A 27,999-nucleotide genomic window follows, 5' to 3' on the forward strand; every position below is an offset into this window, starting at 1 on the left:
GTTATTGTAATTATATAATCCAAGCACTTCAAAATTTTCACATTCATATCTGGAACAGCCCTAACTCGTCACACAAGGCGGGAAGAAAAAAATTAAAATTAAATTTGAGGTGTTGCAGAGAGGAAGGTGTTGCGGAGGACTGTGATTGCAATGGAGAGGATTCACGTCAGCGTCCGAGCAAAGCCTCTCTCTCAAGATGATGCGAAAACAAGTCTCTGGAGAATCTCCGGCAACTCCATCGCCATTTCCAACCTCTCCAAATTTGATTTTGGTACTCTTCTGTTACTTTCTCTTCACTTTCTCTTCACTTTCTTGTTCTTGCAAATCTCGTTCTCAACGCAAGTCATGTTTCGCAGACCAAATATTCAGCGGTAGTTGTGCGACCGCGGAAGTCTATGAAGCTCGCACCAAGGATATCGTGGAAGCCGCAGTTCGGGGATTCAACGGTTTGCAGCATGCTTTGCTATTTGCTTACTTCTTCATTTTGCTGTCGGTAAATTAGTTGGATTGGATAACTTAGGGTTTGTGATGTGATGTTAAAATTGAAGGCACTGTCTTCGCTTACGGCCAAACGAACAGTGGGAAGACTTACACGATGCGAGGCTCGAAAGCTGAACCTGGAGTGATTCCTCTCGCTGTTAACGATTTGTTTCGAATCATTCAACAAGTAACCACTCCTTACTTTCATTTTTTTTTGGGACAAAACCAGTACACAAGAGTCGAAAAGCGACACAAAACTATTGAAATTGAATTCTAATAATTTCTATAAACAATGTTTGGATACACTTCTGTATACACACTTATAGGAGTAAGAAAATAAATGAATTGTGTTTTTCCATTAGCTAGAATCAACTTATGTGCTCAAGGCTTGTTTAGATACAATACAAGCTAGAGCTTTTGGGGTTTCTTTGTTCCGAGCAAACTCTTAAGTCAGGCCGGATAGCTTTCATAAAAGTTAAGTGCAGAAGTTCAATTCACATTTTTTTTGTCTTGTATTGATATTTATGTAGAAGTTTATTTAAACTGGGCCAAAAAATAAAACTTTAGACCTTAGAGACTCTGCTATTATATTATATATATACCGTGAATCAACTGTTGAAAAGTTCAGGTGTTGGGTGAAAAGTAGATGAAGGGTTCTATATCTGACACTTTTAAATTGCTTCTTCAAAGGTTTTTGTTGCTGAATTTGTTGTACAGATATGGATAACAGTTATCAGATTCATCCTGTTGTGTCTCCACTTTAGACGTTCACAGGGACAAATAAACATGGAATTTTAGAATTTTGAACTTCGGAGAACTAAATCCTTTGAAGGATTAATGCTGTGATACTATAATCTTTAATTGAGAGGCTGAAATGTGTGGCGTGCCTAAATTTCTGAAACGTTGGATATTGTTATTTAATTTCTAGTTCATGAGTATTTTTTAATAATTAAAGACAATCTTTGTTCTTGTGGGCGCCTCCTTGCTATTAAAGGTACTGGAGACTAGAGTTGTCGGGAGTGCATCTGAACTTGCAACTGGTAGTATTAAGAAGTGCTGGTTGTTATAACTTTGCTCTTAATGAGGCTTCTGCCTTAGGGAATCTATAGATGATCCTGAAATCTGTCCTTATAAACTGTTCTATTATTATTACAATATATAATTGGGTATGGGTGTCGTTCGTAGAGATAATGGTGGGTAAAAAATCAGAAAAGGAAGAGAAAAGAGAATCATTGCTAAATATATGATTAGATGTCCCGGAGTCAAATTATCCAAGGGTCCAAGGAGGGGTGGTGGTATATGCAAACAATTGATTTACCCATTTGTGTGCAGCCAAAACTGTAGCACGAGAATTCTAGCGACCCTATAACCACTGGAGAAAATCTTTATAGGCAGCGAGAATTGGATACAAGAGGGAGCTCTGTCTTGGAATGTAAAGAGGGTGCAGTGACAAGGAGGGGTTGTAGCTTGCAAACAAAAACAAAACAGGAGACAGAAGAGGAACGCCGGAAGGCCAAGGTGCACTGTTCTGTGTATGTAAATCGCTGTTTCCAGAAAATTGTAGCAAAAGTTGTTGTAAAGTGAAACATCAGCGGAAAAAAGTGATTGGGCCAACACAGATGACGAATCAGACATATACACAGTTGTCAAAAAAGTATCTCCGGGATAGTGGGTCCTCTAGGATAAAACCGTTTTCAAATAACCACTTTCTTGGGCTCTAGATACCATGTTTACACGAGAGAACTTAGAGGCATGTTGAGCATCAAAACACATGTTAGAATACCACACAATTGCACGAGTATATAAGCTTATTGCATTCACTACACATGATTAGAGGACATTTTGATTCCCCTAAATAAGATATTCATATCTATGGATAAATTTGTTAGAACAAATAATCTAAAATATAATTTATTGTAAGGGTGCTCTGTGCTTTTTGCTGTACCTAGTTCCTAGATGTTAGATATTGTTAGTTACAATATCTTATGCTAGTTACAATATTATGTGTATCGCCTTAGCCCATATTTTCTTCACGTATAAATATATTATCCTATGTGTATTTTCTACACAATGGCTCCCCTATACCTAGTTTTGACTACTTTAGCACCAAATATATTTTTCTAGATTCTCTTCTCTTCTCTTCCCTCTCATACATTGTAACTATGTATCCAAAGTTACTATAAATACGAGATCCTAAGAGAGGGAAATTTACACTTTAATTCATTACCCATTCTTTTATATTTCTCAAGTTGGTTAGCGCGGGTCGATCATAATCTTCTTGTCTTTGTTTAGCAAAGGAATTGTCTATTGGTTACAGCTTATGCTGTTCGTTGTCAAATTTTTGTCCTCCGAAGCTTGGGTCTGGTGTGCCTTGAGGAGTGCAACCCAACCTCTATGGTTGTGCATCAAAATTTTGAATGACGTGCCATCATGTGCTGTCTAGCCACTGCGCTTCCTTAGGCACATGTGTCTCACATGTTGCCTTCTAGTGATTGTAATCTTAGACTACCATGGTTTGACTCACTAGAGCATTCTAAGCATGTTTTTGCCCTTTGTTCTTTTTTCCAAGAGCATTTGGTGAGTCTTCTAGAGTTGAATACGATTTCTCTCACTTGAAGTCCTGGCTTTCTCACTCTAGAAATCATAGGATGCCTTTTGTTCATCTCTGTTGCATTATTGCATTGTCTCTCTACCTTCACCTTGTTTAGCATATCTTTAGGGACTATGTGTGTCATAATTTTGGCCATAATTTCTACTCGTGAAAAGGAGGCCATGGAAGGTGTTCTTGTGGTAGAGGGCATCCTTAATGCACATATTGTAAAAGAATAGGTCACACTCAAGAAAATTGTTACTTTTTTCATGATTTTCCTAATAAGGCAATCAATATTTCCAAATTAGAAGTTTCTAAGTCAAATTTATCTAATGAAGAATATAAGGAATATCTTAGGCTAAAGTCTGGCAGCCAAGCACGATCTTCCACCCATTCTATTTTCTCAAAAGCTTGCATTTCTCAAACCTTAAGGTGTCAAAGATCATGGATATTGATTTAGGCGCTTTTGATAATATTTTTGGTAACGCTTCATTGTTTTCTTCTATCTCTTATCCTAAAAATCATCATGCTATTATTAGCCAATGGATCCAAAGTTACTTCTCTTCTCAAGGAGTTGGTTAAATCTGGCTTTCTCCCTCCTTTCATCTTTGCCTTAACTCTTCCTTGCTTGCTGGCCAAACTTTCCCAATTTTTCCCTTCTCTTTGAATCCGGCAGGTCGGACCAAATTGTTAGGTTTCTTTGATTAAAGAAACCAAAATTGCAGCACTAATCACTAACAGAAAGCACACACAACACCATATAAGACTGAAAAACTTCTTTTATTTGCTATTCAACACACCTCCAACACCTTCACTGCCAAGAGATAATGTTTCCCTTCTCACTAGGACATTAATGATCTTGTTACTATTTCTCAAATTCCAAAAAGACTCCTTTACATAAACACAAACCCACTTTAAATAGCCTCCCACCAGGGATGACTATCACACCTTAACTGTCTAACCAACCAACTACCCCGAACTAACTACTTGTTTTCTTCCTTCTTACATATATTTAGTTTCCTCCTAACATACACATTACATATCCTATCAGTATCACTATAATCCAACCCAAGAATTTATGTGTAACCTTTGGCCACAAGACGTGCTTTGAGACGGTCAATAGTACCATCAGGACCAACTTTGATTACAAAGACTCACTTGCAACCAACAACGGGTTTCCTAGACGGTAATGGGACAAGCTCCCAAGTTCCAGTATTATAAAGAGCACTTAGTTCATCTAGCATGGCTTAATACCAACAAGGATGGACTAAGGCATCACAAATAAATTTTGGAATAGTCACAAAAGAAATAGACGAAAGACAAGTATAAAAAGGTGAAGACAATCTATGATAACTTAAAGCAACATAATGTGGAGAGGGATTACATGTAGAACGTATACCTTTTTGGAGGGCAATTGGAGGGTCACTTGGTGGAAGGTCAGACTTAGTTGTCGAGCCAGAGGAAACAGAGAAGTTGACACTTGAGTTGAGTCACACAGTGATTGTTGAGAACGATGTCGGCGACTATAAACTTGAAGTTGTGATGGAGAAGAAACTGACGGCGGACACGACACACCTAGAGGATCACAAATCACGGGAATCTTGTTAGTACTAGGAATATTGACTATATTAGATGGAGACTTACTGGAAGGAGAATAAATAGTCTTATATAGAATGTATTGGAAATGTGTTGTGTGCTTTATGTTGTACCTAGTTCCTGGATATATCTTTTGAGATATTCTTCTCTTCTCTCTCATTCATTGTATCTGATATATCCAAAGTGATTATAAAATGAGATCCCAAGATAGGAAAATTTACTCTCTCAAATTTATTACTTATTCTTTTATATTTCGCAAGTAAATTTAATGCAATAAGATTCAAAATATTATGATTTGATTATCAATAGAGACAATTGTACAAGTGTGGACTACACTAACTCATACACCAACAATTATGATAACATTGTTAACTTTTATTATTTTTGCATTATCTCCTTTTGATATTGATCTCAGTGCTTGGAATACTGTTTCTTGATACTTATTTTAGGACGTGGATCGAGAATTTCTTCTTAGAATGTCATACATGGAGATTTATAATGAAGAGATAAATGATTTGTTGGCTCCTGAACATCGAAAACTGCAGATTCATGAAAATCTAGAGGTTGTTTACATATATTTTGCAAGCTTGTCCATTTCTGGTCACTGGTGTTATATATGTATTCCTTAATATTTATATAGTTTCTCTTTGAAATCACAGCGTGGGATATATGTTGCGGGGTTGCGAGAAGAAATTGTTGCCTCTCCTGAGCAAGTCCTTAATCTCATGGAGTTTGGAGAATGTAATTTATCTGTTGCATTTTACTTATGTTTTTACATTTTAGCTCTCCATTTTTTTGTGGCTTAAATTTTCATTCAAATATATTTGAACTTATACTGATATTGAAATGGAAAGAGAACGGCAATTTCAACTTGATTTCTTTGGTTCCTTTGTTGGGTAGCATTTTTGTGTGATTCTGCATGCTTTTGGTTAACTTTGCAGTATGTTATATTTGTGAAGTATCTTTTAGACTATTACTTTTTATCTCCCTTTAGCGAACACCATATTTATACCCACTGTACTTTTTAGCATATCTTTTGCTACCTGTAATGGTTGACTAACTTTTTCTTATGTTATTTGCAATTGTATCAGCTCATAGACATATTGGAGAGACAAATATGAATGTGTACAGTAGTAGGTCCCATACTATTTTCCGCATGGTAATAAGTGTTATTTGCGATGATAATTTTTTTTTTAAATTTTATTAGGTGCTTCTAATTAGTATCTTGTGTTTAATAGATAATTGAGAGTAGGGATAGAAGCGAAGATGGAGAAAGTGGCAGCTCTTGTGATGCTGTCCGTGTATCAGTGTTGGTATGTTAGTGTCACATTTTTAACTGACAAGTATTCTCTAAGGGGAAAAGTTTTTCTATTTTTTTATTGTTATTCACATGCATTCATCTTTTCTCCTTTTTAAATGACTATTCTTGTGTAATTTTTCGTATTGGTAATAGTTATCTTCTTGTGTCTAGAATTTAGTGGATCTTGCTGGGTCAGAACGTGCTGCAAAAACTGGTGCAGAAGGCGTTCGACTCAAAGAAGGCTCTCACATAAACAAAAGCTTAATGACTTTGGGAACCGTGATTAAAAAGTTGAGTGAAGGTGCTGAGAGTCAAGGGTAAGTTTAAATGATTATATTTAACTTATTTAAATTTTTGATTGAGGAAAGAAGAAAATATAATATCTTATGCAGGGGTCATGTTCCATATCGAGATAGTAAGCTGACTCGAATTTTGCAACCTTCTTTAGGAGGAAATGCTAAAACTGCTATAATATGTAATATCACTCTTGCGCAGGTAAGGTCTTCCTGTGTTTGACACTCTTAAATCAAATATCTGTGAGCTTAACAGCTACCACGTTACACAATGAAATAATTGTTTGGAGATAAAATATTGCGAGGTCTTTTGTGTATCACTTGATTAATATCCATTTAATCTAAGAATTAAGTTTCCTAGCTATCACTTGTCAGACAGATCAATAACCTGTATTCTTTTCTATGCACACCTTACGATCACATTTCGTATTTTATGAAGAAGCATAAAATTATCCTTTAATATTCTTTCAATCTAGTTGTTTTATAACATTTGTTATATGACAGATACATACAGATGAAACTAAAAGCAGCCTTCAATTTGCAAGTAGAGCATTGCGTGTCACAAATTGTGCTCAAGTGAATGAGGTTTCGTCTATCTATTTCCCTTATTTTTAGGGCTATTTTATTTTGATTTTGTTCTTTATTTTTTGTATTGCTTGCCTTTCAAAGTTGTTTTCTCTGTTACTTTCTCCTCTCTAATAAAGGTATTCTTCATAGCAAGTATATTTTCATTGCATCCTCTCTCGTAGCAGTTCTGCCTTCTGTCTTATTTTGTATGATTTGGTTCTGCAGTGATGTGTATCTTTCATAGTAATTTTCTCACTCTGTTTTTGCTCACAGATTTTGACCGATGCTGCTTTATTAAAGCGCCAAAAGAAAGAGATTGAAGATCTTCGTTCCAAATTGATGGTGGGTCAAATTTTTCAGTTGCTATTTTATATTTGATAAGCATATTGTTTGAGAAAAATTAAGCAAACAAATTAATTACTTAAATGTTGGCATAGTTATGCTTTGGTCTTTTCTTTAGGGTTCTCATTCAGAGCATTTGGAAAAGGAGATTCTGAGCCTTCGAAATACATTATTACAGGTTTATGAATTTTCCTTTTGGGTTAATTGTAAATATTTTTTTGTGAATTCTGCATCTTACTATGTTTATCTTGTCAGACTGAACTGGAAAGGGAACGCATAGCTTTGGAATTAGAGGAGGAAAAGAAAGCTCAAGCTGAATGGGAAAAAAGAGTAAAGGAACAAGCCAAGAAAATTGAAAATTTGAGTTCAATGGTTCTGTTTTCAAACCGGGATGAAAGTCGTGAGCTTATTAAAAGGGTATTATTAAGCATGCCATGTTTTCTTTTTAATTTTCTTTACAGGTCGTTAAAGCTAATTTTACTATGTTTTGGGTACATTCTACAAATATAGGCAGTAAAATTACTGCCTATATAGAAATATTACATTAAAGTGTATTCCTTCATTCAACAACTGATAAGGGAAACAAAATAAAGCAAGTAATAATGAATATCTTATATATTTTAAATAGAATAAATAAAATCCTTGATGCGTAGAGCAAAGCACACTACTTACCTTTAATTCCTACCCCTTCAAGTTGGTGCACTGATATCTATCATGCCCAACTTGCTTTTCAAACTCTAAAACACGAGTCTCTGTGCTTGAACCTGGAAGCCGCTCATTTCTTCCAAATGTAAAATACTAATCATAATTAAAGAGGATGCTATAAGTACTAACAACCTGCTTCTAAAGCAGTAATCACGAATTTAGCTTATGCAAGAATTGTAGGTAATGAAACTTTGCTCCAGCAACTGATTATCCTAATCTCATCTTTAATACTGTTATTTCCATTTCTATTTTCATTTCTCTTCATGCAATTGCTGCCCATGTAAACATATTTACCTTTTCTTAATGTCAACCTGTGCAACTATTGCGCTTTTGCATGATCCTTTTATCCTTGTCTCATCCTTTGCTCTCTCTACAATTGAGTGATTACGTTTTCATGCATGCACTGCAGGACAAGAGGCGCGATACATGGTGTATAGGAAAACTTTCACAGGAGCATCCAGGAAATGTAGCATTTCACCTTCTTGCTATATTGTTAGTTTTGATGGGTCTTATTTTTATGAATTGTGAATGGAATCTATGTCTCTTGCTGATTAAATTAATTGTATAACTCCCATCCTTTATTGAGGCAAAATTTAGTAACTTCTATGCTACAATCTTATGCTGTAGCAACGGATATAAATTTAGAACTGCTAAGAAGCATTTTGTAGGCAGATGGTTTACTAGTTGTTCTGGTCCAATCAATATCTGAATTATCTATACTTAACCTACATTACTAAGACTGCAATACATTGATGGGGCAAAACAGAGTTGGCCTGTAGCTGCTATTTTGACATTGCGGGGATGTAGTTTATTGTTATGGATCTTTTGGCTTTTATAGGGCGTTCTTTATTTTGTCTACCTTCAGCCACTATCACCGGTGTATTACTACTCCGAAACACAAGTTAAATGAGCTTTAATTTTAATTTTTTTTAGGTTTGTGTATTATATAAGAAAATATTTTATCATACATTATCCTTTGTGATTGCTTTCCTTATTTCCTTCTTGTCTCCTAGAATTAGTTACTATTGGACATCGACATTGGCTAGAGATATATCCCAACTATATATAAGTGTAAACTTTACCTTAGGAGTTAATTTTGTATAGTTGAATTAGACTTTCTTAGATGGTGTCTGAGCCTATTTTAACAAGGTTTGTTGAGTCTATCATGCTATTACCGTTAAACCACCTATAAATATCTAGCATGATCTGCACTCCATATATCTACTCAAGGACAACTTGTAGACATACTTACCAAGGGGCTGAACAACAATAACTTCGAAAGGATTATATCTGAGTTGGGAATGAAGAACACTTATGCGCTAGCTTGAAGGGTAGTGTCAAAATATTTAGGAAGTTTCAGATTTGATTCCTATTGTTTTTAATCCTTGGTATCATGATTTTATTACTAGCATATCAATCCCACAATCTTTGGGATTTGTTTCCTAGAATAAGCCGTGCTTATTTCCAAATTTATCCAGTTAATGTATCTATCTATCTATCTATATAAATATATATATATATATATATATATATATATATATATATATCATATGTATGTAATGAGACTTAATAAGAGAAAAATTATTTTCTTCCAAACTTAAGAAATTATTACTAACATTATCTGTGCATATCTATTATGGCATTTATTTTGGACTGTGATTGTTGTCTTGTTGCTTGTATCTTATATTTGAAATACTGATTCATTTGTTTTATGCACGTAGGTATACCCTATCATCCAACCTAGTGCTTCTAATGTAAAACCCATGAGACCTAATCGAGACATGGGACCACTTCTTGCTTTTGAGGAACTTGTAAATGAAGATGTTTATGTGGATGAGCCCTTTAAGCAAATGGACAATAATAAAGATGATGCAAACAACGATTGTAATCTCCCAAACCCTTGTTCTCTATTGCATGTAACAAACAGGAAAAAGGCACCGTCACAGAAGAAAAGCTTGTCAATGGTTTGTTATATTAGATGTCCCATATCTATTTTCATTTCTTGAAATTTTAGTAATTTGTATTCTAATATCAAGTAAATATAGCAGGAGGACAACAAATTTCTAGAATTGCAAGCAGAATATGAGAGTTTGTTTCTAAAATTTGAAACTCAGGTTTCCCCCTGTTAATTCTTGATTCACTTCCAAATCCAGAGTTTGCTAGACTAGATATATAATGCCCACCTGTTTCTTATTGCAGAGAACTATAAGTGATATACAGCTTGAGTCATTGAGAAAACAGCTAATTGATTCAAATTCTCTCCATTCTAAGGAATCTGTTGAATCTTTAAATTATGCCCATAATGGTTGCTTGATTGTTGAGAAAAATGCGAATTTTAGAGAATCAGACGCTATTCTTGTTATCAAGAGACTTCAAGAGCAGGTTTTGTTCTTTCCATTTTTCACATCTCTTTTTATCAATGATTCCCTCTCTCTTTTTAACTTTCTGATTTTTGAAATAAATTGTTTTTGTTTAACCATCCTTTTCAAAGATCAAGACAATATTAGTTACTCTTTTTGTCAATTGTACACTTACTCTTCAGTTAATATTTAATTAATTCACACATGCATTTATTGTAATGTAAAAATGAAAAAGGGTAAAATGGAAAATCTCATCTATTTGGTTAAAATTTTGAAAAATTATTACAGTTATTGGTCTCTCCAAAAGAACCTTACACTTAAAAAGAAACAGAGGGATTATTGAATTACTTCCAAATTTTATATGATTATTGAAAACAGACTTAAGAGAAAGGAAATTTGTATTTATTTTTTTGAGATTTGTTCTAGTTTCGAGCTTCTGATGCAGAAGCTATATATAGACTACTCTAATTGACTGGATCCTGACAGTGGCAGCTGTAACAAACTACTCCAAGTGAATACATCATATAATGATGGCTGTAACTAAATAACTGTATGTCTGAAGAAAGTAGTTATACACTCACATGATTAAAATATTTTTATAACCATTTTTCTACTTTATGCTGCATTAGAATGTATATACACACATGTTCTGATTTCTATCTGTGTCTTATATTTTTAACGTGCATCTTGAAGATTAAGGTTTTGGAAATGGAAAACTTATCAAGCCAACAAAGCCTGGATAATGTTGTTGATCTGGTAACAGAGCAGAATATATGTGCTAAGGAGAAATACAAAGAGGTAATAATCATTTAAGTCAACAGTGTTTCTTCCTCTATGCCTTTTAATCTGATTGTGAGATGCTAATTACCAGATTTGATAGAACACCAGGAAATAGCTGAAATATTTATTGAAACACAGAAAACACACAAACTACATACTACATCAATGTTCTCACCTACAGAAAATATATGTTCAGAAAGTTACAAATACAACCCCATAAATATCCACTTAAATTAAACTCGATAAAGCATAACTGTTCTCTAGAAAGGCATAAGAGTCCACTCACATTGATCCTAAATTGGGATCCAAATGCAACAAGGTATGTGACTTGAGTTCCACTGAAATTATGAAACTCTAGTGTGGGTTCTATAATGACTTGGGCTTTCCAACTACAATAGCTGGACTTTTATGTTGTGGTTTTCCTAGGTTCTAATCAATTGGTGTCAGATCAGAGCTTTCCACCATGTCTCTTGCTATGCTTACTCAAGACTAGTGAAAGGGCTAGTGCACAGTCAGCTTGTGTAGTTTCACGGCTGGGGAGCATGGTGGGTGTCAGGATCCAGTTGCAATTTGGAAGCACGGGATTCTAGTGTGGGGCTTATAAATGCATAACCCTATGTGCTCAATACACATTAGGGATTCATCCTATGTCCTTTTTCTCTTTTATTTTAACAATAGCCTTTAGTATCTCCATGCGAATGAAAATCCAGCAAGTACTATTATATCACCATTTCATGATTCTACTTGCTACCATTCTTGTAGTCAATCTATGTTAATTGCTTGTAGTGCAAAGAACAAAGTCGAATTTGTTAATGGAAGTGTTCCATAACCATCAAAATTGGATAAAATGAATATGTTATGGTGTCAATACAACAATACAGTTGTTCCATGGATTGTTCATTCAGTGTCATCTCTCTTGATCAGAGTATTCTCTGGATGTACAAGGCTGATAAAATTTCGAAAGATTTGAAATTGCACTACTCATATTTACAACAAGAATCATCTTCGAGAAAACAAGGTGATCTCATCGTAATTGAATTTTTTTGCCAACTTATATGTTTTTGGGAAGCACTTGAGACTTTCACATTTATTTGGTATGTTCTTGTACTGAGACATGCTTGTTGAATGTTTTTCCCATTATTGCTTAACGTAAATTGGAAGATCAAGCAATACAAGTTGTAAGTGGATTAAATGATCTCCTTTTTATTAGTTCTAAGGTACAAGGGCTACTCCCATCCACTATTGTAATATTAGACGACGGTTAAGACTAGGTGAATTCTTTTAGTGAGAAAGTTGTATTTTATATTAAATTTTAATTGTAATAGACCCTATGATGCACGAATATGATATCTATATCGGACAGAAATTTGATATGTCGATAGGTTTATTTTGAAAATAATAAGATACGATACATTATATATGCATATTGAAAAGTGTACAATAATTCTTAAAAACATGGTAAATATATGATTGTTATTATATGAATCCAAATTAAAATCATATGTATGAAAGTGATTAACATAAAAAATTATAAATTATTGTCATCATAAAAGTACTATTGCTTTATAGATTAGATATTTCATTGATAAATATTGATAAAGTATCCTGAAATATCGGACAAGAGTACTAATTGAAGTATCGGTGCATCATAGAATGGATCTAATCTGAACAAGAAATTTGCAGAGGTCATTTGGACTTCTAGATTTGTAAATTGTCTGATCTACCCGCTGAACTCTGGTCAGGTTGGTGTACCCTAAACCTCAGCCAAGGCCCGATGAAGACTTTCTGTATTCTACTGTCATCTTTAAACTTTTGATGTGTAAATTACTTCAAGATATCAAGAATAACTTCAATAACACGACAACCTCTTCTGTTTATCTTGCTACTTTCACTCTATAGTTGAAATAAAGGGAAAAGGAGAGAATACTAAATGTTACCTGTCTTTGTATATGTTGTATTTAAGTTTATCTTTTAAAATATTTATGGTATTTTTGCCTTTTTTATTGACAAAATATGGTAGCAAAGATGGGTCACTCCAAGGGTCAGGGCAACTACATAAATTGTATTCCTAAATTGGGCACCCATGGGTATTTATCTGATATATTTCTTTGCATTCTTTAGACTGGAAATATATAAATCTGTGTCATTTATTGCTAATTAAGATTTATAATTCCTTTATTTTGTTTCATCTGGTTAGCTCTATGAAGAGCTTATAAATGCACAACAGGCAGCTCGATTGGCTAATGAGCAACTTACTTCCGCTGAAACTGTGAGCAACATTAATGTATGCAAATCGATGCTTTTATAAATATTGTGATTCGTGCTTTTGTGTAATGTCTTTGTGATTAACTATCAATTTACAATTCTATACGACTATGATTCACACTATATCCTATCCTATAAAGCTGATTCTTGAAGCTTTATGTAGGATGAAAATTTTGACTTTCCAATCAGTGTTTCCATGGAAATTGAAGAAATTGCATCTGAAATTCAAAACGCAAAAGATGCTGTTCAAAGTGTTATGTTTATGGTGGATGATGCTATTAAAAGTTTCTCTGCTCTCTCTGATACTCTCCTTGTAAGTGCGTTGATAGAGCCATTGAGGCACTATAGGAACACTATTTGTAAGAAAAATGAAATTGCAGAACATTTACTTCATGTAATGCCTTTATTGATTAGCATTTGTTTTCTAACTAATATCTAAATTGTGTATGCTTTTAGTTGAAGGGCTTAATATTTTATGGTTCGATACAGGTTTTCAAAACCTCAGTATATGAGGATTCTGCAGATCAAGTTTTAATCTTGAATAATTCTCAGAATTTGATTTCTTGCCTAAGAAAGAAAATATTTGAGCTTGAGAGTGAGAAGGTAAAGCTTCCTTTCTATTATGAAATATTTCTAGAGATGTCCTTGTTGGTCTTAATATTTGTGCTGCAGGTTCTTCTAGACACCCAAGTAGCTGATCTACAGAAGCATCTTCAGGAATCAAAACTAGATGCTGAGAAGTCCCAAAATTCTTTGTTGGTTGGCCTTTATTTTAGAAATATTTTCTATCCTATCTGTTCATTTCTTTGAATATGCAATACAGAGAATAGGGACACTAACTGTTTATTATTGTTACAGGAAAACTTAGAACAACAGAAATTTGAAAATGCAGAGTTGATTTCTTATATTCAAGCTCTTGAAAAGGATTTATCTTGTTTGACATCATCTACAGTGGCCAAGGATAGAGAAATTACAAGAAAAGATTTGGAGAAGGCTAAAACCAAATTAAAAGAAACTGAGTCTAAACTTAAGATTGCGATACAAGAGAAAACAAAAATTGAGGTTTTTTTTTTTGGCACATCTCATGATTCCTTGGTTTCATTGTTAGCTATTTACTTTTCAAATTTATGCCCTAACATATTAGGTGTACCTTAGGGTGAGAAAGCCTATGCTGAGCGAGAGATTAAACAATTGCGTGGCCAAATCTCTCTTCTTGAGCGTGATATCAATAAACGTGATTCACTTGCGGGAAGAAGACGTGATTCAATTGTTGAAAGGGGTTCTAAGATGTTTGATAGTAAAAGACCGAAGGGCCTAGAACAGACATTACAGGTTGACTTTGGGACTTGATGTATGCTTGTTGAAAATTGTTGATTGACGTTCATTTGAATTTGGTGTAATTATTGTTCTTTCTCATATTTGTACGTGTATACATATGTTTAAACTTTAGTGCCTTTCCTAATTCATGCTTTTGGTGACAATATTTTATGTTCAGTTACTCTACATGACAGTACCCATAAAGAACTGTATGTTACACTTTCTCTATGCTGTTATTATGCCATTCCTGAGCTCTCACCTTGTCATTCCCTCCTTTTGCCATTTTTAAGTTATGAACATGCTTGAATTACTTTATATATTATTTCGTGTTTATGTATAAATATAATTTTAAGTATAATAATTGATTATTTTTATATATATGTATATATTGTCATGTATTAGGAAGAGCACAAAAAACTGGAAGTTTTTGCATTTGAATCAGAAACAAGAATTGCTTCGTTAGAAGAAGAAATAACAGCTACGTTGAAGGAGAAAGAAGAGGTGATATCTATTAATGAAGGTTTGATGTTAGAACTGGAAGGCTTGACTGAAAAACTGAACACATCAACCACTGAACTATATCATCTGAAGGAGGAAATTTATGCTCTTGTAAGTTTTTCTGTAAAGTTTCCTAGAATTTCCCTTTTAACTCAGTTGTTAGATGGCTGATAGAATTAACGAATTGAGGGAAAAATTATAGAAAGTAAAATATAGTTGAGTTGAGAGAGTTGGAGAATCTGAAATTATTGACATAATTTTCAAATGACTGTTGAGATCTGTTGCAAACATGATATAAAATTGGAAGACATGTTAGAAACATAATGTTTACCAAAATAAAAATCAAAAGACCATTGATGTAATCACCTTCTAATAATTAAAGCTTTTGGCATTTTTGGTTTTTGACATAATTTTCAAATGATTTCTGTTGAGATCTGTTGCAAACATGATATAAAATTGGAAGACATGTTAGAAATATATTGTTTAACAAAATAAAAATTAAAAAACCATTCATGTATCATCAAATTCTCATTGTGGTGCCCATTATTCTAATAAAATGTTGTATTGAAGCACGAGGTAGTTGACCAATACATTGTGCATGCTTTGAAGCCCAAAAAGCTGTTAATCAAGGAGGTAGATTATAAACATGAGTATTCCTTTATATAATGAAGAAGAGATACAATAATAAAGAAGGAAAGCATTACCTAATAATAGGAAATATTTGTTAAGATATTTCTATATCAAATATATATCCCTATTTAGTTTGACCAAATTATACCTAACAATATTTAATGTGATTTGCTAATGGTCTTTGTTGAGATCAATGCATGTATGCAAATTGAGGTATTTTTATAACCGTGGAACGGACTAATCAACAGTTGACAGAAATTTACTACTCTAACTTGCAGATTAGAAGCCAACATAAGTAGCAATCTACTGTAACAATGACAATTTAATAGCTAGTTTGCTTTCTCACTCAAACCATAAATTTGGTATCTTATTCTTGTTCACCCAGAAGCAAAGATTGGAAGAATCTGATATCAACCAAGAAAATTTGAAAAGCTCTATCAAAGTACTAATGGAAGAAAAGGAAGAGTTGGCTATGGTAGTGCAGCTGCAGCTATTTTTTTCTTCTACATTATTGTGATTCTTCCCCTTTTAGGAGATTTCTCTTGTTAAGGCATTTCATTGTATCTTCCTGATCTTGCAGCAACTCACTGATTCACTTTTGGAAATAGAGGAGGAAAGGGCAATATGGTCTGCCAAAGAGAAAGCAGCACTTCTAGCTATAGAAGAACACACAAAGTCAAACAATATGCAAATTACATCATTATCAACAAAATTATTAGAAGTAAGGTTTACAGCTCCACTCTTTGGGAAACCTTTTTTAGTTCCCTTTATTTTCTTTATAATTTTCTTTTCCTTCATGGGGTTCCTTGAAGCCTACAGAACAACCTTGTAAGGTGAGATTGCAATTCATTTATATATTATTATTATTATTATCTGACCTTATTTCTAATTTATATGAGATCTTTAACACACTCACTCACGTCGAGAAATGAATATCTCGAGCGTAGGATTGGATATTTATGGGTAGTCTAACAAGAGTTCGATAATGGTGACTTTAAGTCTAACTCAGTCCTACAAAACCAAATTGTAAGGTGAGGATTGCACCTCACTTGTATATTATAATTTGACCTTATTCTTTGTTGGTGTGAGATCTTCAACAATTTGAGCCAAATAAGCTTACAAAAGGTAGAAACTATTGCTCTGTACTTTGTTGTTGCATGAGATCTTACAACTACATTGTACTTTTTTGCTTTTCTAGGAGACAATATCTGAAAGTGGATCTCTTGTAGTAGGTGAAATTGTCCAATTTGCATTAGAGTTCCTAAAACATGAGTATGATTATTGTGTCCATATAACAAATCTTTTTTCCTTGGGTCTTTTTAATATACTTTAGAAAGCGAATAACTATATTTCAATGTCCTACACATGCAAAATTAAGAAACTGACTGGCCACAAAACAAATGTCAAGACAAGTGATTGTTAGGTAGTTCAATTTTAAAACCAATATGTTATATCTCTCAAGATCAGGAAGTGGCTCCCATAACTTGGTAGAGGTTTAGCATTGCGATCTCTCAATATTAGGGTAGAATAAAACTATTTTATTGCAAAGAGTTTTCAATATGTTCTGAATGTATTGTGTGTCTAATGTAGACCACACAATATGTATTTATATTATTGAATAGAATCAAATACAATAAAGACAACTAATAATTAGGAATCAATCATCTTAATTTCCGATATTATGTAATGGTTGATTTCCTAGAAATCTATAACAACTAATTATATTCTAACACTCCCACTCAAGCTGAAGCATATATTTCATATGCACCAAGCTTGTTACAAGCATATATGTCGATTCTTTCTTTCGGCGACCATTTTGTTGTGGTGTGTGAGAGCAAGATGTTTGGTGGAGGATACCCTATGAACTTAGAAAAGACTGAAATTAGGAACACATTCACGAGCATTGTCAATGCGCCAAATTTTAATAGATGTGCCAAATTGGTTTTGAATTTTAGTCGAGAAATCTTTGAATATAGAAAAAACATTAGAACGATTTTCATCAAGAATAACCAAGTACATTGGGAGAAATCGTCAACGAAAGTAACGAAGTAATAAAAACCCAAAGTAGAACAGACACGACTAGGACCCTAAATATCGGAGTGAACTAAGGAAAAAGATGACGAAGCACTCTTATTAACTTGAGTACCATAGTTATGACAAGTGTGTTTGCCTAACTGACAAGACTTGCATTGAAAAGACGAATTGTGAGAAAGACTGGGAAGCATGAGACGCATTTTGGTAGGACGAGGATGACCTAAGCGTTGATTCCCAAGAGCTTGAGATACAATGGAGATACAAGCAACTGATTGTGACAAATAGTATAATCCTTGAGACTCTTGTCTTGCTCCAATGATCTGTCTGGTACGCCGATCCTGAAGAAGAACAAAATTAGTAGCAAAAAGAACAGAGTAATTTTAGGTGCGAGTGAGCTTGCTTATGGAGATTAAATTAAAAGGACAACTGGAATATAAAGCATAAAATCTAGGGTAAGATTAGAAGAAGGGCATGTTTGACCAATGCCATGAACTTTTATTTGAGAGCCATTTGACATGGAAACAGAGGGTAAAGAATCTAAATATGTCAGTTGAGAGAAAAAGGGCTTGTTCCCAGACATATGATCAGAGGCACCAGAATTAAGAATCCAAGATCCAAGGGAGGAGGACTTAGAAATACAAGCTACAAAATTACAAGATGGAGCAACGACGATGAAAGGTTGTGTAGACTGCATGGTTGCCTTATATTGGAGAAACTCATTATAGACATCAACTAATATTGAAACTTCATCTGATGGTTTTGGAGAATTGACTTGAGCAATATTAGTTATCTTGTAATGCCTGGCCTTTGTATAACATTTTGCCTTAGTATGGCCATACTATTGGCAAAAATTGCAACAAAAGCGTTGACCACAATATCCACTATGACTTTAGTGTGAGCTTTCGGAAGCCATGGGAAAAGTACCTGAAATGGGCTAAAAAGGGGTGCCTGGGTGTGAGAAAGGAGACAGAGGGTGTGTTGGCAAGTGGATCGTGTTGAAACAGTGAGCAAAACGAGGCAGAGACATGCATGTGAGACGAACGCATTAGGAAGAGACCGCGAGTGAGGGCGTATGTAGTGACGGATCGAAACGACGAACAAAGTGCGGTGGTTGTCGGATGAAGACAGTCCTGATCAAAATCTTAAACTACTAATACCATATACAATTGTATATGTTCTGAATGTATTGTGTGTCTAATGCAAAGCACACAATATGTATTTATACTATTGAACAAATATACCTAATAATTAGGAATCAATCATCTTAATTTTTGAGATTATATAACAGTTGATTTCCTATGAATCTATAATAACTGATTATATTATAACAATATATATATATATATATATATATATATGGGAAAAGTATTTTTTTGAAAATATAATAACAACACTTGTATTTAGTTGGTCTCTCTTTACGTTATGTAATGTGAGGATTGTGATATAGTTTATTGTCTATTTTAAGGCAGTTGTGTTTTTGGTAAGTTATGGTTGTTCCTTTGTCTTGGAAACACTATGTTGTTTTCTTTTTTCTTTTGAAACAAACTCAGTTACATCTCTAAAGTGTACAATCATTATGTTTTGAATATCAAATTGATTTTTTGCTATATTGTTACATTATCTCTTTGTTTCTTACAGTTCTCCAAACTCAATATGGTATCCAAAGCATGTTATTGATCTTGGTTACCCACCTATGATTAGGGGTGGCAAACGGGCCAGCCCGGCCCGTTTTGGCCCGGCCCGTATGTGGCCCGTCAAAAAACGGGCCGGGACGGGCCAGCCCGTCAAATAGAAACGGGCCAATAATCACAACCCGTCCCGTATAGGACGGGCTAACGGGCCGGGCCGAGCTGGCCCGTCTAGTTTTTTTTTTATTTTTTTATTTTTTTTAATTAGTTTTCAAATTTTTTAATTTGTTTTATTTTTTAAATTTGTTTATATATACATATAAATTATTATTAAAGTCATATTTAATCAAATAAAATATTATTTTAAATTTTAATTGATTAGTTAATGTTTTTAATTAGATAAGTTAAAATAATTATTAAATTTACATATTAAATTATTCAATTATAACTAATAATTCAAACTTAATTTGTAGGTGTTGATGATTTAAATTACAATACTATTATATATTTCTACATTTAAAATATATAATCTAAAAAGTTAATCTTTTTAATTATTTTTATTTTATTTTATTTTTTTAAAACGGGCCAACGGACCAGGACGGGCCAGCCCGTACTTTGGCCCGTCAAGTTGACGGGCTGGACGGGACGGGCCAGAACGGGCTGACGGGTTGAAATCTTCAACCCAGCCCGTTCCTTTTAGCACGGGCTGACGGGCTGGCCTGTTGGGCCCAGCCCGTTTTGCCACCCCTACCTATGATGTCTAATTCTTCATCACACCCGTCCTCTAACCTTTCACACTCAGTTGTTGAAAAACTTTGTGACTCCAATTATCTTCTTTGGAAGGTGCATGTTGAACCATCAAATCTTACAAACTTCATTGATTTGTGGTTAATCCTGTCATTCCCCTTCGACTTCTCTCATAGAAGATTGTGACAATGGTGTACTCAACTCCACTTATGAAAAATGTGAAGTTTAGGATTAACCCTTACTCACATGGCTTTAGTCTACTTTGTCCAAAGGTATTTTATCTCGGGTGCTTGGTGTGGTTCATTCCTATCAAGTTTGGGTCTAGATTCATGAACACTTTTGCACAAATGGAAGCTCGCGCACAGTAGTTGCGCACTGATCTTCGCACTCAAACTCTTGAAAACAAAATCATGTAGGAATACTTTAGTCATATTAAGTCTATTGTCGATGACGTTGATGGCATTGGTTTCCCTGTTAAACCTGATGAACATGTTGATGCCATCCTTGAAGGCCTTCCTCCTAATTATGTTGTTGTCATCTCTTTCATTGAAAGCAAATTTGAGACTCCCCCAACGAGGTTAAGGCTTTGCTTCTTGCCCATGAATCTTGTACCAATAGCCATCAGACAAAGTTTTTTCCACCTTCGGTTCGTTATTCTGGTGCTCCTTCCAATTTTTCTCCATCCAAATCATTTACTTGTGGGAATTTCTCTTGTGGTGGTTCCTAACATGGTGGTGGTAGGTTTGTTTGTTGTTGTGGTGGTTGCTATGCTAATTTCCAACGCCAAATTTGACTTATATATGGCCACACTACAAATGTTTGCTTTTTTAGGGGTGATCTACTTTTTAGACTTCTGATTCTCTTGTGCTCTATGATCCCATCACTCATCAGCCTCTTCCCCTTCCACTTCTCCCATTGCATCCGAAAATCCTAATACTTGGGTCAATCCATCTTCACAACCCTTTGCTGAAGTTCCCACTACTATGCTTGCCAATTCAAATCCTAACCCTTCCTCCTCCACTTGGATACTAGATTCAACAATAACTTACTAGCTTTGATGGGCCTGATCAAGTTTATATTGCCAACGGTGAAAGGTTGCCAGTTCTTGGCTTTGGTGCCTCTTGTCTTTCTCTTACTTACATAATTTACTCCATGTTCCCTCCATTGCCAAAAATCTTAATAGTATCAGTAAATTTGCTCGTGATAATAATGTTTATTTTGAATTCCATCCTCACTTTTGTCTTGTTAAATCTCAGGCCAAAAGTGATGTTCTTCTTCGAGGTGTTGTTATTTCAGCAGAAGTTTGGGCTAGACTTCTGTACTTAGCTTTTATGCTGGAACCATCAATGACCTTTTGCTTGCGAGACCATAAAGATTAAATTAGGACCAAGAACTATTGCTGCACCAGATGTAGAGCAACGATCATCAACATCGGAAGCCTGGTCAGCATCATAGAATGTTGTCAGTGAAATTAAACTAGTCAACAAAGTTGGTTGAAAATGAAGACCATAAAACAACGTGGCTTTTAGATATCAAAAAATTCGTTTGACAATTGCCCAATGACAGTCCAGAGGATGAGCCATAAACCAAGAGATTTTGTTAACTGCATAACTAATCTGAGGTCTAGTAAGGGTAGCATACTGTAGGGCTCCAACTATAGATATGTAAAGAGTAAGGTCTAAGAAAATATCAGCACCATGTTTAGAGTTTACAGTTGGACACCATTGGAGAAAAGATAGCATGAGCCTCTGCCATGTGAGTTTTGTGAAGTAAATCAAGGATATACTTGGTTTGAGTCATGAGAATTGAACCATCAAATAAATGTTTAACCTCAAGACCAAGGAAATAGTCCAATTGACCAATAACAAATGATATAAACGAAACAGAACTTGAGAATCAAAAGGTGAGACAAATGAAGATGAGCTAGCAACTAGAAATACTCAAACTTGCACCACTGTAAACGAAAATTTGATTCGGTCCATCACTCCAATAATGAACATGCATATTTGCACCAAGCAATAAAGTATGAGTCGTATCAATTGGGTGTATAGTTTTTGTTTCATCTATACCATTTTGTTGAGATGTATGAGGGTAGGTAGATTGATGGAAAATGTTATTTGTGCTTAAGAGCAACATAGTTTTGGCATCAACAAAGCATGTGTGGCCAACAACATGTGGTGGAAGACTGTATAGGGGGCAACAAAGAAAAAGGACAAAATGGTGTATCAAGTTGAGGATAGATGATGAGATTTTGTTAATGAGAGAACATGTTACACAAACTTTAAGCATTCCCCTAAAAATGGTGAGGAATATGGCTATGAGGAAGGGGCAACAAAGAAAAAGGACAAAATGGTGTATCAAGTTGAGGATAGATGATGAGATTTTGTTAATGAGAGAACATGTTACGCAAACTTTAAGCATTCCCCCAAAAATGGTGAGGAATATGGCTATGAGGAAGTGTTCGAGTAGTTCAATAAGATGTTTTGTTTTTGTGTTTAGTTGCTTCATTTTGTTGAGGAATATGAAAACACAAAGTTTGATAAAGGATATTGTTGGAATTCATAATTTGTTTAAATTGGTTAGACAAATATTCACTAGCATTGTCAACACGAGAAATGCATCGGTATACCAAAATTTGATTTTGATTTAATTCAAAAGGTTTGATATTTAAAAACACTTTTGATCAACTCCTCATTAACCAAATCTAGGTACAACTCGAATAATTTTCAATAAAGGTAATCAAATATTTAAAACCAAATGGGTTAACATACCGGAAGAACCTCAAGTATGTAAACTAAGACTATTAAGAGAAGAGTGAAGAACATGTTCTAATTGGCGGGACTCACAATCCAAAATTTACAAATCCTTTACATCATCTTCCACAATTTTGTTAACTTGGGATGTTCTAATTGAACATGAATGATCATTAGATAGATTGGTGATGCACATATTGACAATAATGGATAACCTGCACTATGATAATGCAATTATATGCGGTTTGAAAAGTGTAATAAAGTAGTGAAGTAAATAGTAGATAAAAGTGTGTGATTTTTGGTTATTGCTGTTTTGATGTTTGATAGATAGATTTATTTCCTATTATCATGGTTCCATTTGGTTAAATTAATCAAATTTGTCTATAATGTTAGGTAGGGAATGAATTGGAATCTTGTAGAGAAGAATGCAGAACCCTACGTGAAAGACTGACTACTACATATGAACATTCACATATGAAGGAAAATTTCGGGTTTGTTTAGTGTTAATTAAATTTATTTCTCTCTTAACCTCTCTTGTACTACTTTCTTATTTTTCTAATATGTTTTCTTACTACATTTAACATGCTATGTTGCAAAACAATTTTGAAAGTTTGGTTTATCATTTAGCTATATCAGATTTGGTGAGATAAATAGCTTAGGTGGAGATTAACCTTACTTTTTGAAAAAAAAAAAAGATATATATATATATATATATATATATATATATATATATATATGTATATCCCCATGTACAATTAGAATATTATAAAATTTAGTGAACATCATTTCACAAGCAAGAACGATCGTGCATTTTATAATTAGCACAACCGGATTGTATTTATAAAATTTTACAGTTAGGCTATGCAGAAAATGAAAAATGATAACCCTCTTCTCTTGCATGTGGATTTTCTAAAGAGATGGACTTATGGCTTTGGATGAACTCTTGCATGCTGATTGTCTAGAGAAAATAGAACTAGGGCTTTGGATGAACAAGAAAGTTGTAGGCTTCTAGTTTCTTTGTTGCTTTTCAAATGTCTTAGGAAATTTGTATAGCCTTTAGTCAGTTAGGACTAGGCTGTCGTATGTTAATAATTTGTTAGAAGTAGGTTTTAAGCCTAACTCAATCCCACAAAACTGACTTGTAAGGTGAGGATTGCACCCACTTATATATTGTGAATTGGCCTTATTTCTAGTCGATGTGGGACTTCCAACACACCCTCTTATGTCGAGATATATTCATCTTGTGCGTAGGACTAGAAATTAGTGGGTGGTCCGTTAGCGGCCCGATAATGGGTGGAATAGAATATCCAAGAAAGTTTGCTAGAATAGGCTCTAACTTGGCTCTGATACCATGTTAGAAGTGGACTTTAAGCCCAACTCAACCCCACAAGACCGGCTTGTAAGGTGAGATTTGCACCTCACTTATATATTATGAAATTGCCTTATCTCTAGTCGATGTGGGACTTCCAACAGTTCTTCAAGTTATTTGGTTTGTGTATTCCTACAACTAGAAAAAAATGCTCTTAGCAAAATGCTTCTATTCTAGTTAATTCGCGTATCCTTAACTCGAGCCATGCTCAGAAATTGCATGAAATCTTCAAATGATATGGTTTTTGATTAAAACATTGTTGTTTTAGGAAATTCTGCAGCCCTATTATTAATGATTTAGCAGGTAATCAATTCATTAAAGAGGAATTTTACCCACGGAATATACCTAAAAAGGCATAGATTTCTAGATATCGTTTCCCATTTTTCTTTTTTGCTGACTATCCTATAAATTCACACCACATATATTAAAATAGGATATCATGGAAAATTAATAAAAATATCTAATAGTTTCTACGATCTAAAGATGAAGTATCCAGGTTTTAATCCTTGAGAACAAGGATTTTTAGAAGGCAGGGGAATTGATATAGGAAGATAAAGAAGGAAGCTACGTGGACTAATTCCAATTATCAACCAGACTAATTTTGATTACCAATCAGTTTAATTTTGATTAGGATTATTATTCATGGAATTGATAGTTAATCGGTGTAATGCATTTCTATAAATAAGCAAACTCTAAACAAAGTGAGGGGATATGATTTTTGAATAACACTCTAGTAATCTTCTTCAAAATATATGCTTCGGATTCTTTTCTTTCATTGGAATCCCTAAAGTTCTATAGTTCTGCGAATAGTTTTATTCCTAGTTTTTACCTACATCATTTGACGATGAAGATAAGATACAACCTGATGAAATCAAATCATTCAAATTTACTCACAACTGGAAATTATCCAATAAAATCAAAATCATCTAGAAAGAGGACTTAGCATAATATAACACAAATATACTCTTCTATAATATGCTAAATCACGATCCCATCACATTAATTTAGTATAAGAGTCTGCAAGTCTGAAGTTGTTGTTCTCCAAAACTTTTAAAGGGGTCCTACTTTATCTATTGCAACTTGCAAGACCATACAAGAGTTAATCCCATTTATTTTAAACTTAAGCTCATCAATTTTATAAACAAGAAAACATTTCATCTATTGGGGGAGATTTACTTTTTTTTTTGTTGATTTGACCATATTTTCTGTATTTTGACTATGATAGAGTGACATAGAAACATACCAAATATGTGCATTCTACACTGCATTTGTTATAACGACCTGAAGCTGTTAATGCAGCTGGAATTTCATTCCCTTTGCCTTTTTGTATCTAAATTTATTTGCGTTGCGACACATCTCAGCTTGTGTCAGTTTTTGCTTTTTAGCCATTCTCATATTTGACTTGGTTGGTTTCTATTGGTTACTTCCTTATTAGAAATGCTTGAATACTCTATTCAGCCACCCTGTCTGCTACTCCCAGTCTTTTTTATTTTTCCATTAGATGGCTCGCCAGCTTTAACTGTCAAACTTATTAAATCACTATTCCTGTCATGTTATTTTATGGCTACAGGGAAAAGGTTTCAGAGTGGGATCAACTGGAAAATCACATTGAAACAACCAATGCTGAAAGCAAACAATCTCTAGAACTAGAAGTAAGGACTATTTATTGTTAACAATTTCGTGGTTTGAGTTGTGACTTACTGCAAGGCATAATATTTGCACTTATTTTAGGTGTCAAAAGCCACTTCAGAGGTACAACCTTTGGAGAATGATCCGCATGACTGTCCCATGGAAGAGAAAGAAAACGAAACTCGGAAGGAACTGGATGTTCTTGATAAAGGAGATAATCTATCCAACCCGAACGCGATTCAGGTTTCTCCTTCATTGTCACTAGAATATTTGTCCATTCATATATTATTTATAATAAGGGGTTGGGAAGAGAATAAAAATCTAAGACTCCATGTACCATATAAGTCTTACTGATCATCCCAGGTTACTTGACAGAATCTCGAGACCAAACTATATCATTTGACAACAGAAAAAGATATCCTGACGATAGAGATGGAAGATCAAGAGAAAAAAATGGAATTTCTGCGAAAGAATTTCGAGGATGAGGTAAAAGGAAAATGTTACCTTTTGAAAGTTTCTAAGGGTGTGTTTGACTTTAGAAGTTAGACCTCAATAAGTTTTAAAATAAAGTAGAAAGTAGAACACTGTTTGAACTTTTTTCTTTTTTAGCTTAAAACAGATAATCTGAGAGAACTAAAAGGATGGGGAGAGACGAGAAAGTGAGGAGTGAAGTTTTTTTTTTCTTTTTTTCTAGAAGTTCCTTCACCCATACTTTTCAAAAGATGTTTCTAGCTCAGTTTCTCAATTTTTTGAAAGAAGCCTAAAAGGCCGGATGCTACTAATTTTAGTAATTACATTAAGGAATATTCTTTATCTGTTATCTTAATTTCAGTAATCACATTATGCATATTCTTTATCAGTTATCGAAGGGAAAGGTCCAGGTTGAAGAACTAAGACAGAAACTTTCTTGTATGGAAATCAAAATGCATGCGGTAAGTACCTTATTGGTTATCAGTTCAAATATGGGTTGTATTGATCACATATACCAATTGCCTGTCAGAATTTCTTTCTTTGATGATTTCATTGATTCTGCTCGTTCATAAATAATACAAACCCATTTACAGTAATTAAGACGCAACAATACTAAGTTGAATAGATACATAAGTCGCACTCTAAAAATTAAGACAGATGATATGGAACTTCCCAGCATCGCCCCTCCCTCCGTATCTGTTTGTCAAACCAAGCAAGTCGACAATTTCTAAGACGAGTCATAGGTTCTAATACCATGTGAGAATTTCTCTCTTTGACGATTTCATTGATTCTCATCATGTGTAAATAATACATACCCATTATAGTAATTAAGACAATAATTCTGTTCTTTCTTTGATGATTTCATTGATTCTCTTCATGTCTATAAATAATACATACCCATTATAGTATTTAAGACAATAATTCTATTTAACTTATTTAATCAAAATCAGGAAAGCATATATTCTGCAATGACTAAGTAAATATCTTATTCCTAATATATACAACGTATATCTGGAAAAAAGAAATAACCTAATCCCTTATTGACATTGTCAAGCGAATAACTCTTACGAATAATTTATCTGCATTAGTTATTTAGATTGTTTGTGTCTGGATGAACAAGTATTGTTCAACCCCTAGATAGGCATAGTTGACACCAGTGAAAACATCTTTTTTATGACAGGATGGTGTAACAAACAACAAAGAAATGGCTAAGCTCAGAATGAGACTCCGCGGAACACAAGCAAAACTGGATGCTTTCCGTTGTAGATACAAGGAAGCAATCGATGAATCAGTTATAACAAATAAGAAGTATAAAGACCAGTTGGCTTCACAAGGAGTACAAGTGCTTAACCTAAAGAAAGAGTTAGCAGCAGTCAAAGGGCAATAGGAAATCTGCATGGTATGTTAAAGGATGCAATCTCGCATCTTGCCTCTTTGTTTATTAAAATTACAGGTCAGGCCATCATTCCCAATGGTCTCAGTAATTTGTAATCTTATTCCAGTTGTGAAATCTTGAATGATGCGTGTTACAAGTTCATACAATTCCTCATAATAACTATCAATTTCCTGCAAAACAAACCCCCCTGATATTATAAGAAACTCAATTAGTAAATTGTGACTTGGCCATGAATTGCAAGATTTAGTG

General features: G+C 34.1%; 1 protein-coding gene across 4 annotated transcripts; it reads left to right on the forward strand.

The window, feature by feature from the left end:
• Window positions 1–63: 63 nt before the first annotated feature.
• Window positions 64–27,990, forward strand: LOC114195606 (kinesin-like protein KIN-7O). 4 transcript variants are annotated; one of them, XM_028086130.1, is made up of 33 exons: window positions 64–271; window positions 357–446; window positions 549–667; window positions 5,116–5,229; window positions 5,326–5,407; window positions 5,758–5,825; window positions 5,905–5,979; window positions 6,138–6,283; window positions 6,359–6,461; window positions 6,764–6,844; window positions 7,100–7,168; window positions 7,287–7,346; window positions 7,424–7,585; window positions 8,283–8,339; window positions 9,595–9,837; window positions 9,919–9,987; window positions 10,073–10,255; window positions 10,927–11,031; window positions 13,211–13,297; window positions 13,442–13,591; window positions 13,768–13,881; window positions 13,951–14,037; window positions 14,137–14,340; window positions 14,434–14,610; window positions 14,998–15,204; window positions 16,109–16,198; window positions 16,304–16,444; window positions 23,279–23,376; window positions 25,825–25,906; window positions 25,986–26,126; window positions 26,259–26,369; window positions 26,744–26,815; window positions 27,535–27,990. In XM_028086130.1, exons 1-33 carry the CDS (start codon window positions 151–153, stop codon window positions 27,739–27,741), a joined length of 3,915 nt encoding a protein of 1,304 aa, XP_027941931.1. In that variant the 5' UTR covers window positions 64–150; the 3' UTR covers window positions 27,742–27,990. The 4 variants fall into 4 exon arrangements, with proteins under 4 accessions (XP_027941931.1, XP_027941932.1, XP_027941933.1 ...); XM_028086131.1 differs by having other exon boundaries at window positions 9,922–9,987; XM_028086132.1 differs by lacking the exon at window positions 26,259–26,369.
• The last annotated feature ends 9 nt before the right edge of the window (window positions 27,991–27,999 follow it).

The sequence above is a fragment of the Vigna unguiculata genome, chromosome 8 (assembly GCF_004118075.2).
Source record: "Vigna unguiculata cultivar IT97K-499-35 chromosome 8, ASM411807v1, whole genome shotgun sequence".
Lineage (NCBI taxonomy): Eukaryota > Viridiplantae > Streptophyta > Magnoliopsida > Fabales > Fabaceae > Vigna > Vigna unguiculata.

Coding starts and splice junctions, on each gene's coding strand:
- LOC114195606 (XM_028086130.1), top strand. CDS start 151: ATGGAGAGGATTCACGTCAGCGTCCGAGCAAAGCCTCTCTCTCAAGAT. Junction 14,038..14,136: donor AGTCCCAAAATTCTTTGTTG/GTTGGCCTTTAT, acceptor TTATTGTTACAG/GAAAACTTAGAACAACAGAA. Junction 14,611..14,997: donor GCCTAGAACAGACATTACAG/GTTGACTTTGGG, acceptor GTCATGTATTAG/GAAGAGCACAAAAAACTGGA.